This window comes from Glossina fuscipes, unplaced genomic scaffold, assembly GCF_014805625.2.
Source record: "Glossina fuscipes isolate IAEA_lab_2018 unplaced genomic scaffold, Yale_Gfus_2 1, whole genome shotgun sequence".
NCBI lineage: Eukaryota > Metazoa > Arthropoda > Insecta > Diptera > Glossinidae > Glossina > Glossina fuscipes.
This window is the reverse complement of record NW_023998415.1, coordinates 11795433-11814298: the sequence shown is the minus strand read 5'-3', so window position 1 is coordinate 11814298 and position 18866 is coordinate 11795433. Positions and strand designations below refer to the sequence as shown.

General features: G+C 35.2%; 2 protein-coding genes and 1 long non-coding RNA gene across 3 annotated transcripts in view; 1 reads left to right on the top strand and 2 right to left on the bottom strand.

Annotated features, from left to right (window-relative positions):
* Positions 1-5313, bottom strand: part of LOC119631520 (ecdysone-induced protein 74EF) — an 85114-nt gene extending 79801 nt beyond the window's left edge. Inside the window, exons 1-3 of the mRNA XM_038023821.1 lie at positions 4546-5313; positions 4232-4414; positions 3568-4126 (exon numbers count right to left, since the gene is read on the bottom strand). Coding sequence (XP_037879749.1) covers positions 3568-4126; positions 4232-4414; positions 4546-4632 — 829 coding nt within the window. The 5' untranslated portion in view covers positions 4633-5313. The remainder of the gene's footprint in view (positions 1-3567; positions 4127-4231; positions 4415-4545) is intronic.
* LOC119631521 overlaps positions 112-18866 on the top strand; it is a 26339-nt gene continuing 7584 nt past the window's right edge. Inside the window, exons 1-2 of the mRNA XM_038023822.1 lie at positions 112-216; positions 458-1008. Of these exons, the coding sequence (XP_037879750.1) occupies positions 673-1008 (336 nt within the window). The 5' untranslated portion in view covers positions 112-216; positions 458-672. The remainder of the gene's footprint in view (positions 217-457; positions 1009-18866) is intronic.
* The window catches only part of LOC119631523, a 16790-nt gene continuing 3293 nt past the window's right edge, over positions 5370-18866 (bottom strand). Inside the window, exon 2 of the long non-coding RNA XR_005246669.1 lies at positions 5370-5442. This is a non-coding gene — a long non-coding RNA (uncharacterized LOC119631523). The remainder of the gene's footprint in view (positions 5443-18866) is intronic.

The following is an 18866-nucleotide window of genomic DNA, read 5'->3' as shown; positions in this document are numbered from 1 at the left end:
AAGTAAATAAAACAAGAATAGCAGGTAATATAAAAAAAATATCAACATTAACTTTTGGCCACAAATCTATTGGCTTAGTCCATCTCCATTCAACATACCAGAAAAACAAAAAAAACATTAACTTTTGCAAAATAAAAGAAAAGGCGGAAAAAATAAATGCAAAAAATTTATAAATAAGTTCACTCTATCTCTTGGAAAAGGTCTCGCACTCTCAAGGTGAGTTAGCTGAGGACTATTTTAATGAAATAGTTGTTGGATATTGTATAAATCTTTATGCATATGCTTGACGAAAGTGAAAATCATTTGGGAAAAAAAAAATTTATTTAGCATGAAAAACTATATAAATAGTTAGTTGATTTATTTTGTTTTTTAAACATTTTCAGATTCTATAATTATTACATATATATATTTTATATGTATTTATTATTATTTATTGTTTTAATTTATTTAATTTCAGTATATATGGCCAACATGGCAATCGAAATTTTTGGTCAGTTAAACGAGGTAGGACTTCCATAGTAGAATGCAAGAGACTGGCAGATAAGCTGCCGGAGACAACGGGACGGTTAGTAACGGAACAGACAGTTGTACGAAAAATTAAAGAAATTGGACGTTACTTAAGGGATTTAAATATTAGTAAAAATAGCCGAAATTTCAAAGTTGAGAGATTGTATGCTAGGGAACGACGAGGGATTGACGAGGGCGGAGGAAAGACTGACAAATCAATTGTACCGGGGAACTGGACATACAATAATCATCAAGGAGGAGTTAGGCGAGAACATAGAAGAAAGTTTAGGAGAGACCACAACACGGACAAGGCTATCAAACCCAGTATGTACTTCAGTTCCCATGTACGACGGTCCCACCACTTCAAACGAGGCATCACTTGCCCGCCAAATCGAACAGCTAAAGGAAGAACTAGCCGAAATGAGAAGAAGTACATATCGCCAAATCAAACAACTGAGAGCAGAACTAGCCTCAGTGCAAATAATTGAAGGCCAAGAAGTGGTAAGTAGGTTTTTTTATTATCAAATTAAAAAAAGGAATAGTGGAATAAACTGTTAAAAGGCAAAGCAGCAGCAGAATTATCTGTTAAATAGGCAAAGCAGCAGTGGAATAATCTGTTAAATAGGCAAAGCAGTAGTGGAATAATCTATTAAATAGGCAAAGCAGTAGTTGAATAATCTGTTAAATGCAAAGCCGCCGGCATTTTTGCAACATTAAAAAATTGGTTGGATGAATTTATGCTTACGCGTCGTAACATTTGCGATACCCAAGCAGAAATATAGATGGCAGTTTCATCTATTCATATAAAGGTCATGTACAAAAATCAAAAGCAATTTGCACAACACGTAGGCAATGAAAAAATTTGAAAATAACATAAATTTACAACGAATCTCTATTTTGTAGTTATATCTATATCTATATGCATATACTTTATTACTTCAACTATTGCCGGATGGATTGTGTTTCAATTATTTATTGAAGCTTTAACGTTTACTTTGGTTTTATCTGTCGTAGCTTTCAAATAAACCAACTAAGAATAAGAAGAAAACAATTAAGTAAACATTTGCTTTCAACATTGTTTTTACTTAATAATTTTTGAACGAAAAAGCTTTCCATTTTTTAATAAAAAGCTTAAACTCGAGAAAAAGCTTTAATTTAATAAATAAAAAAAGCTTTGCTTTAATATTTGCAATGAAAAATTCATGTTTTTAGTAGTAGGCCTAAAACCACACTATAAAATTTGAAACGATCGTTCGTCTTTTAAATACTCTACAAGTATTAGCAAAGACAGGATGATAAGTTCTATTAAAAGTAAGATTTTGCGTGAAATACTAGCATTGAAAATAACCTTTAAGTAAGTTAGCAAAGACAATAGTCGGAGCCGGATTGGCATTTATATTCAAACTGTTCACTGTAAGTAGGGTTAATGAAGATGATATGGACGAACAAAATATAAATAACTTTTTATGCAATTAACAGAGCAATTCAATTGTTTATATAGTCAGTTACTCTTGAACTGCCTACTGTTTGGTTATATGGTTATATGCGTACATACACTTATATTTCTATATCTCACTACATGCCGTTTTTAATTTTATTATCAAATTAAACAAAACAGTAGCTAAAGTTTCTGCTATTTACAGAAAAAACGTAATACTCTATGCTATTTACAGAAAAAACGTAATACTCTATGCTAATTTGCAAAAGTCGGCAAAAATCCTCAATTTCTTCCAAATACTCTGCTAATCAATAAGAAACATCTGTTGGAATTCTTTACAAACAAACAATTTGGCAATTTAACAGCAAAAGCAACAGTGGTAGTGAATAAAGCATATAAGTAAATAAATAAACCTTTTATAAAAAAATAAAGGATATTGTGGCTTTTCTTTCCTTTTTTAACTTTAAATCCATTATACAGTATAGGAAACAAAGAAAAACGGAAAGATTATTCTTTGATTAGACTTGATAAAACATATATAAACATATAAACATATTTAGTCATCAAAAAGAAGATAAAACTAAAGAGAAATTTTAACAGGACGTACAAGCAATCTCAATTATTACATTAATATTACACCTAACGGTAGACAAGCAAAGTCAACGTTAAATTCTCTGCTATTTACAGAAAAAACGTAATACTCTATGCTATTCACAGAAAAAACGTAATAGTCTGTGTTAATTTGCAAAGCTGTCGGCCAAATTTATATATTTTATTATTGCGTAAATACAACAATTAAGATATAGTTGGATTTGAAAGCCTACTCTGTCCAAATTAAATAACGTAAAATATTTTTGTGGACATCTCATGAATATATATGAAAATACCTTTCAAACAAACTAAGCAAATTCAAATTCTGCTTATGGGAACTATTTTTAAAAATTTTTTGAAATTTGGTATGCGAAAAATGTGTACATATCCATAAGAACATTCCAATTTGAGACAGTTTTCGTTATAGGGTAGGCGGTTCAAAAATTGCCCCAGCCGGTCCAAAGTTTTCATATCAATTTAGAATGTCAAAATACTACTACTGTTTAGCCACTTTTGCCGAGAAATTTTGAAAATTACAATTTTTTTCCATATAACAACTTTTCAGCATAGGGCGTAATATGGGGAGTGGTCAAAAAATTAGAACGATCCAAACCATTCTGAATAGCGTTCGTCCACAAATCAAAATACGTCGCAGGATCAAATTTCATTAAAATACCTCAAGGATTGCGACTTGTAATATGAATGTAACATGTTTACATGGACAGATATCAGACGGACAGACATGCTTAGATCAATTCAGATTACGATTCTGTAGTAGTAAGGGTTCAAGTTTGACTAAGTATTTAATACAGGCCGTGGAGTAAACTTCGAGCTCACTGAAATCGAAGGCGATTGAAGCAACCCCATGAATTTCACAAAATTCGGAAACGGAATATAGTGATATAAGAATTGCCGCAATAGAATTCGCCGTAGCCGTATCATAGGTGATTATTTTTATTTTTTGACCGAGAAAAACAAATCCTCTGTTGAATATGTGAGAAAGAGATTGAGTAAAAATAAAAATCACTTACCCTTAAAATTTGCGTTTTTATCATTTTTGTGGCTGAGTATTATAGTTTTTGACATTAACTTTTCTGCTAATAATGGATTAGCAGCAATTAGGTAACGTGCTGACGCTTCGTCGTACGGCGCGGTGTTCTCGCTATTATTATTGTTATTATTATTATTATTATTATTATTATTAATATTATTATTGTTATTGTTACTGTTGCTATTATTATTATTATTATTATTATTATTATTATTTAAAAATGGTGCTGTTAGTGTTGTTGTACTGCTAGCCTGCTGTTCTTGAGTTGAGGATGCTACAGCTGCTGCCGTTTCCAATGTTAAAGCAGTAGGACCAACCGAACCTACGGCAGAATTTTCACCCGGCAGCGGTATATTTGTATCATTATTGACTACATTTATTGCGGTGGCGGCTGCCGCTGCAGCCACCGTATTCGATGCGGAATTAATTACCCCACCACAACTGCTGCTGATCGCATTGTTAAGAAGCGTAACAAAATTTCCAGTTGGACCACGTACAACATCGGTTGCGGCAATATCGCTAATATTATTGTTCTCTTCCTGTAACCAATAGATTAAAATTATATAGACGTTTATAGAAATAAGAAAAAACGAAAAAAACGAAAAAAACAAAAATATACAAAGTGTACATGCGTTTGTACATACTTTCACTTCAACGGTAGCTAAATCGGAAAGTAGACTTTCAATTTCGAAATTGCTTTCAGAAAGCTGACGAAATAATTCATCGGGTGATTCGTTGCATAAAGGCTCCAGGGCATTCAATTCTGTTGATTGTTCGGCAAGTTGAGTATTTTCGCTGGCGTTTTCATTACTTTCAGAAATTCCATCCTAAAAAATTTATATTATAAATGATATTAAAATGAATATTAAGTATGTATGAATCTATTCGATTGGATTGAATTGATTGGTGTGTGCGTGTGTGCATTTGTCCATATATATATATTCGTATAAATTTATACCTGAATACACGTTGCAATATCCAAGCCACCTACAATACGACCATCATTATCCGGACACCAGAGTAGAGCGTCATCAATAAATGGCATCGCTGACAAGGCAAAGCCACCAAGAACTTCGTTCACCAGTGCCAGCGTGTTAGTGTCACCGGTGATAGTAGAAAAACGAAAAACAAAAAAAAAAAAGCAAAAAAAACAAAAAAACAAAAAAAAAAAGCGAACCTACTCTCGATGAGCACTACTACTACTACAACTACTATTACTACTACTACTACTACTACTCTTAAAGAGTTTCTGCTTCCGTTTCGATTAAACGGCTTTTCAGCTCGATTTCCAGCGTTGACTGTAAACCAATGTTTTTGTGTGTATTGTTGTTATTATTTTATAATTAAGATAGATAGATATTTGTGTGGTAACGTTTTGTAGTGTTGTTGGTTGTTCTTCTAATTATTGTAGATTTGGTCAAAATATAACGTTTAACGCTTGCTTTTAAAATAATTTTACAAAATTTATTTTTCAGGCACTATTTTCGACAGACGGTTAAATTAATTTCAAACACTTTTGTCCTATTTTTTTTTTTTTTTTTTTTTTTTTAATATAAATTTCAGTTAAATATTTGTTTTTTTTGTGTGTATTATTCTCCTTATAACGTTTATAGCCAATTCGATGGAGAAATGGTTGAATTTCTCGCTCTCCAAAAAATTATTTTTTTCGTTTTATTTTTGATTTTAATTGTGTTTTGGTTTAAAAATTATTTACATAAAAAATTTCAACTTTAACTAATATATAACATTTAAAATTTGCTTTGTTTTTTTTGTTTTTTTTTGTTTTTTTTTGTTTTTTTTTTGTTTTTTTAATAATTATTTTAAGGCAACCAGATGGTGTTGTAAATAAATTAGTCTGAAATGAGATTGAAAAGAAGAAAGAAAACGTAATTAGTCAAAAATTATCTTTGCTTTTAAAAAAATGTATTACATATGACCATCGTTCCATTCCCATCGTTTTAGATGAAAAGTCAAACTTTTTATTAGGAAAAAAATCTAAATAAATTGATCCTCTTTTCAGCCAAAACGTTCTTCATTTTCGCTCAAAATCTTAGGCCGCCTTTCTTGCATAGGCCAGAGCATTTGCTTGCGCCCGATAACTATATTGAATGATAAATATATTAACGTATTTTCACTTGTTATTGCAGTTGTTGTAAGATAAAACACAACCACATGGTTCTAAATAGCACGTTAAGGAAAACTTTGAGAATTTTTATAAAATATAGAACAAATTTGTGAATCCTTGCATAAGACACACACCTAACTTCGAAGATTTCTCGTTTGGTTTCGCCTTGTTAAAAACCAATAATAATCTCGTGAAGGAGACCCGAGTTAAAGTTAATGTGAAAGAATATTCGATTAGTAGAAATACTTTCTTACTATGGGAAGGGGAGGAGGGGAAACAATAATTTTTTTGGAAATAAATTTTATTTCCAAATAATAAATCATTGTAATCCGTCCAATAAACGAGTTTTAAAAGGATACAATCTGTAATAAATAGACCGCCAAAAGCCTATATCTTCCAATCTATTGGAAGCCCTACTAAAGAAATTGCTAACGTATCAGGAAATATTTATAAGTTTTCGGCATTATATTGAAGAATTTTTACTTGAAAGCTCCTTGGCACTAGTGGTCATAGTCAATTTCAATTCAGTTCATTCAAGTCAGTTCGTTTGACTTCATTTGAATTGCGAGCAGCACACTTTAAATCCAAACAAGAAAGCACGTACATAAAGCATCTATGGTAACATATGTCGAGGAATCGATACAATTTTTGGAGAGATTTTCCCATTTTACGGTCAATACACTCTCTCTAGTAAGAAATAGAATAGAAGACAAAAGAAGCAGTGCATCTACAAAGCATTGTCTAGATATGATCTAAGTAATCAGCACGAACGAGGTCTACATCGACACAACTTTACTATAATATAGATATAGACAATTTGGCCGGATACGTTTCATTCAGCTGCTCACGATTTATAATGGAATCAATGCTCTTATGATAATTTGCTACTGAACGAATCGTTGAATGCTGAAGAAATTTCTGAGTCAAATTCTAGGAATTGCGAAACAACAGTAAAGTCATGTAAAGAGTGGGTGGGAGAGAGAGAGAGAGAGAGAGAGAGAGAGAGATGGAGGGGCAAAGAGACAAGAGCTGTCATTTAAATGCGACAATTGGGTAGTGGTTTTTTTATAAGCACACAGATTATGGCTTGTGATGCTTTCTTTTTATTTTTATTTTAATTTTTTATTTTTTATTTTTTTTTTGCAACTCGTATTAAAGCGCTCCGCTACTCTGGTACGCAATTGAAACTGCACTCTGCGAAGATTAATTAACCTTCTCAAAAATATATTCTTCGAACTATTACATAATGAATAAACGCAATTGCAGCACAGAACCGCTAACTTTGATTAAAACAATCAATCACAAGCACATGAATGCTCGCTCAGTAAAGCATACGCCAAAGTTAATAAAGAAAGAAAGAAGAAAAAAAAAAAAAAAAAAAAAAAAACAGATGAAAAGACGAAAGAGCATTATCGAGGAAAAAAAGAAGGAAAAAAAAAAAATTTAATTTAGTGATACCTTTCTTCCGGTAATCATCATTATCATTATCATCACCATTAGTAGCACCAAAAGCAACTGCAACAACAGCACCAACAGCAACAGGCACAATAAAGTTCAATAACATGAAAATCAAAATAACATCTGCCCTGAATGTATTATAAACAGACCAAACTAACACACACACACACACACACACACACACAAACACACACACACACGCATTCTATATACATATGTGTGTGTTATTAATGTATATATATACATATACATATATTTACAAACAATTACAAACTTACACATAATCTATTGTCTCTAAGAAACTCTCTAACGATAAAGTGAAATGAAAAACTAAATCTAGGGGACTGACGAAGGGAGAGAAAGGCGTATGGAGCGAGTTAAGGAGAAAAAAAAAAAAAAAAAAAAAGACAAGACGGTACAGATGGAAGGCCTCTCTACTGTATAATAATATTATTGTAATCATATTTCAAATACTAACTAATAAATTAACAGCCAAAGCCAACGCCAGAGCAGAAACAGAAACAGCAGCAGCAGCAGCAGCAGCAGCGAAAGGGCATTAAAATGAAAAATAACGAAAAGTAAATAAAAGAAAACAAAAAAATTCCCTAAATAAATACATAAAAACAAAAAAAAGAAAAAAAAAAAAAGAAAAGAAAATAGCATTAGATAGCAGAGCATTTTTAAAACAAAAGTGAAAAATTGCAACGTAATGCAAGACAACCTAAAAAAACAAAAACAAAACAAAAATAAAAAAAATAAAAAATACGAAAAATACTTAATGCACACAGTGCAGTGTGATGAGTGCGAAACATATATGTATATCTACATATACACAAATCGCCCCATCGCCCTACCTCCCCCGTCCTGCTCCTATTTCCCCTCACCACCAATACCCCCTTTCCGCGTTTCTATCTCTTTAGCAGGCAATAGATGCAAGTTAGACATATACAGGCACACACAAATGGTTTTTCATGCACGCCAGTCAGTGACTGTTACACGAACTTAAATTCAAAACCGAAACCGAGAAAACAAATAAATGAAAAAAAAAAAAAAAAAAAAATATGTACACAGAAAAACTCTGCAATGCGCGTTTCGTTTCAAACCAGATAAACCAAGGAAAACACTTTACATAACATGTTATTGAACTATGAAAATAACAACAACAACAACAACAACAAGTAACAACAATAACAACAAGCAACGGCAATAATAATGAAAAAAAAAAAAGAAAAATAAATAAATAAATAAAATGAAAAAATGCAACAACAGCAAGAGCAACAACAATAACAGCAACAACAACAACAACAACAACAACAATAGCAAGAGCAATTGCAAGTTTGCCACTTTTCAAAGTTATTTTCGCTGTTGCTATTGCTCCAGCCCCCGTTGTAATAGTTGTTATTGTTGTTGCGATTTGATCATCATATTGCATTATGTTTGTGTTATTATTTTTCTTTCTTTCATTTTCATTTGGTTATTCTCTAATATGTGCGCATTTTTGTAACCATTACTGGTGAAGAGGAGAATGTAATAACTTTTCCGTCCCGTTTGCAACGCATACCGATATTCGATTCGAAATCAACTAAAAAAAAAAATAAATAAAAAAAAAACAACAAAAACAAAAACATACAAAATAAACACACTAAACCTGATCGGTTAAAATTGCTCGCAACGCCGTTAATATTTAACTCTTCTTCTTCTTCTTCTTCGTCTCTTCTCAGCTCAGTATAACTCAGTTAAAACATTTTAGACGAGTACCTCTGTCTAGCTATCTGTCGAATATGAATTAATGCAGAGATGTAAAATTTTCGAAAAGGTAGGTCTTCAATAGGCTTAGAAAGGAATCAGGTGCCAGAGAGAGAGAGAGAGAGAGAGAGAGGAAATAAAACTAAAATTATAGTAAAACCGACGACAATAATCCAAGGTTCAATAAGTGCACACTAAACAAATTCATCTAAAAACTCCAGATATTTTTTATAAGGAGCGTTATTGTATCCCGATCTCTCCAGATAGGTATAAGTAAGTTAGTGAATAAGTATGAAACTAAAGACTGACTAATCGATTTTTCAATTATTGATTGATTATCTTAAATTCGATTGCGATTCGATTTAAAAATTTTGACTATACAGTTATTGTATATCGTTTGATGGGTGTTCTCCGTTCATCTCATGCCATGCCATATGATACTTTCATGTATATATAAATATATAAATGTATATATATATATATTCTTCTTCTTTCTTTTGGTCGCTGCCTTTCTATTGCATAAATGCGGTTGCAGTCAATGTTGTTGTAGTTATTGTTGCCTTTATACATGTACTAATGTATACAAACGTATATATCTTATTTAACTAACTTCATTTAACGAACCACAGCCAAATTCATTACAAGTGAAAGTCGACGAGCGGCTGCAAGTTCGTTAACATTGAACTACGTGAGTGTGCAAAACTAACAAATAGGAAAAAAAAAAACAAAAATACGAAAAAAAAATAAAAATATATATATATATATATAAATAAAAATATAAACAGCAACAACTGAGGCAGCCAGGCAGGCAGTCAACCCAATCAAACAGCAAAACGCCAAAATGTACCAAACGACAACAACTAATACTTAAATACGTACATACATACATACATACATACATACATACATACATGCATACATACATACATACATATATAGTGAATGCGCCGTCCGCCAACCAGACTCTGTTACAGAGCGAACATAAGCTCGCTAGCTATCTAGCTAGCTAAGCACTAGCTAGCGTTAACGTTAGTAATAATGATGATCATCGCACACACATTACATTGGTGCTGCATGTTAGATTACATACATACCCATATGCCTATAGTATATCATTATAATTATCATTAGCTATGTGCTGGGTCGACAACATGTATTGCACATTTGCAATAGAGCGCGCAATGCCAATAGCATTAGAAGCAGCGACGCGGGCGCGCGCGCACATCGTACGGCATATCTAACAACAATGGCAACTACCATGTGCTAGATGATTGTCTATGTATGTATTTACATATATATATATATATATATATAAGTGTGTGTATGTGTGTGTCTATCCAACTCACAACTAGTAAGCAAGATATGCATGCAATACATTCAGTGGTTTTTCCATACAAATATGCATTGCACTGAACTGCACAAAGCACACATTCGCATAAACTTCCATTCAATCGACTTGGAACTAGTTTTTGTTTTTATCGTTGTTAATATGTTGTGGCTCACATTATTCAATAGATAGATGGCTTGAAATTTGTTGTTGTTACTGTTAGCTCTTACTACTTGGTTTTTCGTTAGATAGAAGAATAGAAAAACATTAGGGCTTTATCTGCTTTATCCGCTCGCTGCCCAATTGCTGGGCACTCATCACACTATTGTAACCGAAAGTTTTTATAAATATCAACAAAAGTCCGTACGTAAACAGAGTACGAAAAGAAGGCCCAATATTACACGTACTCTCAAAACGGATCATTATCTTCCAACTTCAACGTTATCATCACAGTCATCGTCACTTTTATTTATTATTTTTTATTTAACTTTACATTTATTCTTGCTATTCTTATTATTAAAAATCTATGCAGCATAGCGTAAATGTTTGTTCATAAACAATAATCTAAACGCACACGCGCAGACGCACAAACACACATAAATACATAACCGAAGCGATTCTAAAAAAATCCACGAATAGGATAAAGGGAGTTATACGCTTGAAGTGGGTGATGTTGAAATAATATCACAGAAGGCACAATTCCTTAGTCCAATCTCTACCTCATCTCAGATATGTCAGCCAAGAAGAATTGAGTGCAGAAAAGTCATTCATGCGATTAATGCTCAACGTACGAGGGCTCCAAACCAACTCGGAGTGATAAGGCAAGAAACATTTCTCCATATAAAAGATAATAATTGCAGCGCTGCGTACTATTTTTCATGACGCGGTCGTTATCATTGCAAGCACAAAATGTGCGAGAAAGGCAACAAAATTGCAAACTCAAAAAGCTGACAAGACGCCGACTGACCGCTGAAGGCCAGATGCGATGGAGTGTATCTAAAAAGTCAAGGTGAACGCACAAGCTCATACCGAACACAGACTAATCGATTCATGGACAGCATGGTGAGGTAGACTTCGATTTGACCTAACTACGTAGTGATCATGAGTGCTTTCGAGGTTATCTTCACGGGTTTAAATTCAAATGTAGCCCTCCGAATAGTACCTGTAAGATTACAGAGCAAGCTGAGCATGTGCTCTTTATATGCCCGAAATACCAAACGGATTATCATAGACTACAGACGGAGTTTTGAAAGCTTCCTCTTCCCGGACAATCTTGTGACTGTTTCTTGACGCGTACTGGAGAAAGTAAGCAATAAGGGGGGCTGCTGACTAAGTGAAAGTATACCTAAGCGATTTGGCCGAAAGGTAGGGATAGCGACATAAGTGGCCTTTAGCGGCTTACAGGCTTCCACTGGTCTCAAAGGAATGCCCAAAGGAGCCTTTCGATGCTTTTCCATCTCAAAAAGAAAATAAAAATAAAAACTTCCACACACATTATCGCTCATTTACAACACACACACACACACACACACACACACAGTGAACAGAAAAACGTCATGATTAGGTGAACTGCTACTTCACGCTGTTTTTGATTGAATTCTGTGAGAAACTATCTAACAGGTCAGCGCCTCAATTGGGCCGATACCGAAGAGAATACCGCAGTCACGGCCTAAATGAGGTGCCCACAGGATATTTCGGAGTATAGTCGACAATCCCGAAATATGGACAGCTGCGATCGACTTTGGGACAAAGATGTGCCAAGAACAACGACAAGTGGAGCGGCAAAGCATGGGAGGCCGCATTAAGGTTCCAGGGGTAGCGCACTCAGTGCAGCCAGTCTATGCAAAGTAGTACCTAATGATAGTTGAGCGACCTAGAATGATTGACGAACTGTGTGTGTGTACGAGGTGGATGGCGTACAGCGCGTGCTGCTGCCACGGGCAATTAGTATCCTAAGAAGTTTTCTACCGGCGTCTTACTTAGTAAAACGCACACACATGCACACACACACACACAAGCACGCACGCAATAATCCGGGCCCGAGGAGATTGCGGCCATCGCAAAAGAAATAAAAGTTAAGAAAGCGCCTGGCCCTGATGGTATCCCAAATTGCGCTATTAAGCAAGCCATGTTGGCAAGGCCTGCTATGTTTGCGAGCACTTTCAACGCTTGTTTGAAAGAACATATTTTCCCAGATAAGTGGAAACAATAGACGTTGGTGTTGCTGCCAAAGCCAAACAAGCCGTCGCATGTTGCAAATGCATACCGCCCTATTTGTCTATTAGATACGATAGGCAAGGTGTACGAAAAGATTATTCGAACTCGTTTAGAAGCATCACTGGAGAGATCTAAAGGGCTGTCGGACTTCCATTTCGGCTTCAGGAAAAAGAAAAGCCCAATGGATGCAATAAAAATGATCACAAATACCGCAGCAGAAGCGATCAAAGGTAAACGTTGGATGGAAACCAACAAAAAGTATACAGGCTATGCGCTCTAAGGGTGTGCGCCGGATATCGGACGGTGCCGGAGAACGCGGCCCTGGTTATCGCTGGTATGATGCCAATCGATCTGCTTGGTAAAGAAAGTCTGTATAGAGCCGAATTTCACAGACTGCCAGCTGAAGCGGCTAAGCAGCGAGTAAAACAGCGTCTGTTGGAAGAGTGGCAGGAGCGCTGGAGCAGAGCGGGTAAGGGTAGGTGGACGCATTGACTCATACCAGACTTACGGCCCTCGGTGAATAGGCAACATGGTGAGGTCGACTTTTATTTGACCCAGGTATTTAGCGGCCATGGTTGCTTTCGGTCCTATCTGAATAGTTTTAAAATAGAGCAGGACCCATTATGATGTTTTTTTAAGTGCATCGAAGACGCTGAACATGTTTTCTTTGTCTGTCCGAAATACTATAACGAACGACAGAGACTACAGACGGAAATTGGAGTGTTACCTCTCCCCGACAATTTTGTGACAAATATGTTGCATGACCTCAAAATATGGAAGGCGGTAGAAATGTTCGTCGCAAACATTATGCGTAAACAAAGACACGAAGAGCGTCATCGTAGGCTTTTAAGTAGTGCCTAAACGGCTACCCTCCCTGTGAAGGTATACCTAAACGGTCTTGCCACAGGGTAGGGAATAGGAGAGGTGGTTTTTAGCGGGTTAAAGTCTCGCACTGCCCTAATGGGCGCCTTTTGATGGTCTTCCACCTCACAAAAAAAATAAAAATAAAAATAAAAAAAAAGAACGCACGCAACAATGCTACGCTCTTCTATATTTCTCTTGCTTTTTAAATATCAGAACTCGCATTCGTTAAAACGCAAACATAATCAGTCAGGAAAAAGAAGGATATGAAAATATGTGCGAACAAATTTAATTATATGCTTTACGTAGGAAGCATAAAAGCAGTTAGTCAACGAGATCCATACCATTTTCTTACATTTACTGGATTGTGCAATTTTAATAAGCAAATTTTTTAAAAGATAACACAAAGGATATCTGTATCTCACTATGTCATCTTTCCCTTTATACTCGTGACGCAGTTACAGGTACTACTGTGACGACATTATAATTCAGCAGCAAAATATGCACATAATAGAACTTTTAATTAACATTAGATTCCGAATTGATTTAATCACTTTCATCTGTTTCTACCTCCACTCGTCCAAATGTCTCTCTATGTTTAAATTCTCAAGACCATAAAATTATGTATATAATTTAATACTGAAAAGGAAACTTAATATACAAGTATGAAATGACGATGTGTTTACACCCCTTCCTCGCTTGTGGTACAAGGTGTATTAAGTTTCTGCGGACGTACGTAACATCCCGAACGACGTAATATAGAATCCTCCTTTTATTATATCAATCGATTCGGAATCATTTTCTGAATCGATCTAAACTTCTCCGCCCGTCTGTCCACCTGATGTCTGTCCATTTTTTTTTCTAGTTTTTTTATGACGGAAAATAACAATAATAACATTTTTAGGAGATAAATTAATTTTGATAAATTCAGGACTAGGTTAAGTTATGTTTTGGAAATCCTCTAATGTGCGGTTTTTTGTGAAAGTTATGTCTTTGCATGAAAATAATGTGGAATTTTTGGTGTATTATCGCCAAAACGAGTGAATAACTGTACCAGGCGAAGTGATGTAGGTTATCTAATAATCGACCTTGCCCGACTATAATGGTCTTACTTGTTTTAAAAAGAATTACATTAAATTCAAAAGATGCCACGCCTTTCAAAATCTTCATCTTTTGCCGCGAACCAATTATCGAGGCGTTTTTTTTCACGACTTCGTGCAAAGTAAACAAGTGCCGGGATCATCGATCTAAACGAATGGTAATCGGAGGGAGTAGAGTTTGATGAGGAAGCCACACGAGCCAGCATTTCCTACTTGAGTGCTTTCACCGAATCAGTTTTATTGCTGATGTGTTTATGTTGGCGAATTTTCATTGCAAAAAAATATCCCTTTCAGCCTTTTAGTAGATGTGGATGGGATGCCTACATCTATTTATGAATTTTTGGCGCGTAGGATTCTCAAAGTAAATTCGCGGTAACGATACTAAGAAAAAACGACTTTCTTTGTTAGCGGTCTGTTACTAAAATTGTCATTCCATATAGGTCGATACAAAGTCAAGTTTTATGAATCGATATGATCGGTCTACAAATGATCGATATTTAAATAATTGAAAAGAAGAAAACAAAACAACTCATATTCGCCTTGGAATGAATCTTTTAGCGTACGTAGGCATACATATTTACATAATTTACAATATATATGCACGGGGTCTGCCGTTAAGCTAAAGATACATCAGAGATACAGATTCATCTGCAAATATGTCAAATCATATCTTTAGTGGGACAACTCATAGGCAATCGTAGACTGTAACGTCTAATTTTATGAAAAGAATTTTCATTTTTGTGTTTATGGCTTTTGCGGACGTTATGAACGGATCCTCAATCTGTTCTATAATAGTTGGATAAGATTGATGGGAAGAAATTGTACTGAAATCTTGATCTCAGCAAACGAGCAGAACGATAAAAACGATTTAATCAATTTTGCTATTCACGTGATTTTTTGTTGTTATTGTTGTTGTTTTTTAATCCTATCAATATTGATATATGTGTTTAGTATTCTTTATTAAATTATTAGTCGAAATTACATAATTGCATAGCATATTAGAATTTATTAGAAAAAGAAGTAAAAACATTAAAGGAGGCTGGGGCCCTTCCATTTTATACCTTAAACCATTTCGCTTAACGGCTTTTCAAAATAACGCGTTATATAGAAAGCGGTTGAAAAAACGATTCGATCCAAATCATTTTTAATAGCAATTGTCCTTGCCTCAAGACACGCCGGATATTTGAAAAATTGCAACCTATAGATGGAACACAAGAATACAAGTCGGGCAAATGGACAGAAAGACAGTGCAAGCGATTCTGAATCGATCGTAGAATAATAGGTGAGTATATTTTAAGTTTTTCTGGGTGTTGTACACATGCGTAGAATCTTAATATACCAGTGCACCATAACTGATAGATCTATTCATGCTATTCACATCGCTCACAGGTCGCAATTTTCAAGATATTTTAATAAGAATTGGTATACAGACGTCTTTTGGCTAAAGGACAAAGCTATTGGAAATGTTTCGGACCGAATTAATAGTTCCATCGTTCCTCCTATTTTAAAAAGCCGTTACTTACATAACTGTAGGGTAATGTAGGGGATTTAATAGTGCGCATTGGGCCGGTGTAGTGTTTGTACCTGGTTTTAAATAAAAATAAAAAAAAATATCCGCCTGAGTGGCCGAGCAGGCAAGAGTCTCGACTAGCAGCTCAATGGTCGTGGATTCAAATCTCAAGCGCGGTCGAGTTCTTAATAAAGCCGAAAGCCTTACAGCTTTCGAAACGGAAATAAAAAGATTCGGTCTGCACGATAGTTGTATCAAAAAGTTTACAGTCAAATCCTTTCAATTCTGCTGAGTCCGAGTCCGAGAATATGTGTGCGGTTTGTCATTGTCATGGTGGAAGATGACACCTTGTCTACTGATCAATTCGAAGGGCTATAATTCACTTGCGCTCTTTACTGGTATCATCATCACCTATCATATCTTCAAAAATAACTAAAAAAATCACAGACTATAACCATATATAGCGATAGAAGTCTGCATATCCAATTATTGAAAGATTCAAAATGAAAGGCTTGGGTCCACTTAAGTGTTGCCTAGGAATTTAGATAGAGTTCCAGCAAAATTGGCACGAGATAAATTTTCAAAAATATGAAAAGCTTAAGCCAAGAAAATATGTTCGAAAACTGGAGACGAAAAGTGCCAAAAATATATCGTAATACAAAATATTCTCAATGCATTAATGCATCAAGCCGGGTAATCTCAAGAGTCGTGTGAAAGTGTTAGAGCACTGCATAGACGAACCTTTTGTGATAGTACACGACCAATGGGCCGCAAAGTCGATGTTGGCTCATCGATTTCGAGTGACTATTCCGAAAAAACCGGGATGGGTCATCCTATTGAATCTAAAGTAACAATACAAAGATAGTATGCTGACGTCTTGAAACTGCAAAATAGGGCTGGTATATATGAAATTTGAAAAGGCCCTACGGCGGCGACCAACTTGCCCAATATTTCAACCAAAAATCTATGCATTCGCCGAATATGCATTTGAATATTTGAAAAGTCAATGCATGAGGACCTTCAAACCTTGAATGAGCTGGGGGGAGCACAATAACGTCAATCTGATAAAGATATCGCGACGTTCAGATATCGAACGACAATAGCATACCTAGAAGTAATATCAAAAGGCTAGTATCGCAACGCTCAGAGAAAAAATCAGCAAACCATTGCCAGCTGAGTGCTGGGCAATGGTCAGCTAAAAATTGTGTAAAATTCTGCGATTCTGTGAAGAGATGACGGAAAAGTCCATGCGACTCAGACAACAGGTATATAACGAAAACTTTACAACGCCGAAAAGTGCATTGCGCACCGAACCTAAGAAGGCGAGAGATTCAGGAGGATCCTAAAGCTGATGAGCCAGGCGCATGCGCGACTTCAATATATTTTTTAGGTCGCGGCACGGATGGTTCCACTACACTACACAACTACAATTACAACTATTAATGCATCTCAGGGTGAGTAGTCGACCAAAATTTGGTACACCTAGTAAGCAGCCTATTCAACGTTGGATCGACCCGAAGAGACTTCTCTGATATGTAATGGCCAGCGAAGTCTTGATTTGGCCTTGACATAAGCGGGAGAGAAATGAATCGATTACGGAAGGATGCATTTGTTTATGGAAAGGCATTCGTTATCTGAGAATATTGCAAATAAAATTTAAATGCGTAACTATTTCCGAATTAATTCATAGAAGAAATTTTATAAGGGACATCATTAGTAAATTGTTAGCTAAAAAATTATTTAATGACAATCGAAACGAAAACTTATTAAGCAATCAGCCATTACATCATAGGCGAATTACTCACAACAATATGCGACATCATTTCATCCCTGAAACAATCCAGTGAGGCAACATTAAAGCAATTTGCATTCCAACGAACAAAGCGCTTGTTAACGTAATAACTAAACTATTACTTACTGTTATCGAAAAGCGTGAGATTTACATAAGAACTTTGAAAATGGTATGAATTGCTGGTAGGTCAATTAAAGGGCAGTGTTGGAACTCATCGTTCTCGTTCTCATTCTCGTAATCTCATATTTCGTCTTTTTGTGTTTCTCAAACTTTCTGCCCTGACCTTTTCTCTCGAATATTATTTATATCAATTTTTACAGAGACGGACACACAGAGAAGAAGCTTTTTATGAAATAGAATGCGAGTGCCTAGGAAAACAGGATACTTTCCAAAGTAACGTATTCTAATAGCGTCACCTATAGATGGGTGCCTGATTTGGAAAAAGATATCATCTTTACTTGCACTTTTAATATTGAAGCAGTGCAAGCCTACAGTGAATCGCCTACAATTCGCGTAGCGCTTTCCCCTTATCAGCAAACGCATTTGCCCAAATCGACAGCCATCATACGGCGCTAAGCTAAACGAATAACACAAATCATTTCCCAGGGAACATTGCAAGGTCTTTTGGATCTATCGGCCAAGTGAGCGATCCAAATGATTGGTTGGTTGGCTGGCTTTTCGTTTATCATAAATTTGGGTTGTCCAATATGTCAATTTTCATTTACGTTATCACGACAGCCCTTAAAGCGAGTGTATGACCTTTCGCGGACTTTGCTATAGAACGTTCGCTCATCGCCATAAATTTGGTTCTTCAATGGCACTGCTTTTGTAATAGTTTGTCCAAATTTGAAACATTGCCTCTCATTTCTTGAATTCTCGTTTCTGCATTAATGCAGCAAACAGCTGCCACTTTAAATGGCATAACTCTGGACACATTTTCTTATGCCTGTAGAGTTCTTGTACTTCGGCACAAATCTATAAAAAACCAGTAGATTTATAACTTTTTCATCAAGGATCTAACTTAAAATCAATCATTCCCTTTTCAAGCTAATGAATATGCTGACCTATAAGGCGAAGCTCTTCCTCTATTCGTACTCAACAAACAAAAAAAAAAAAAAAAAAAAAAAAAAAAAAAAAAAAAAA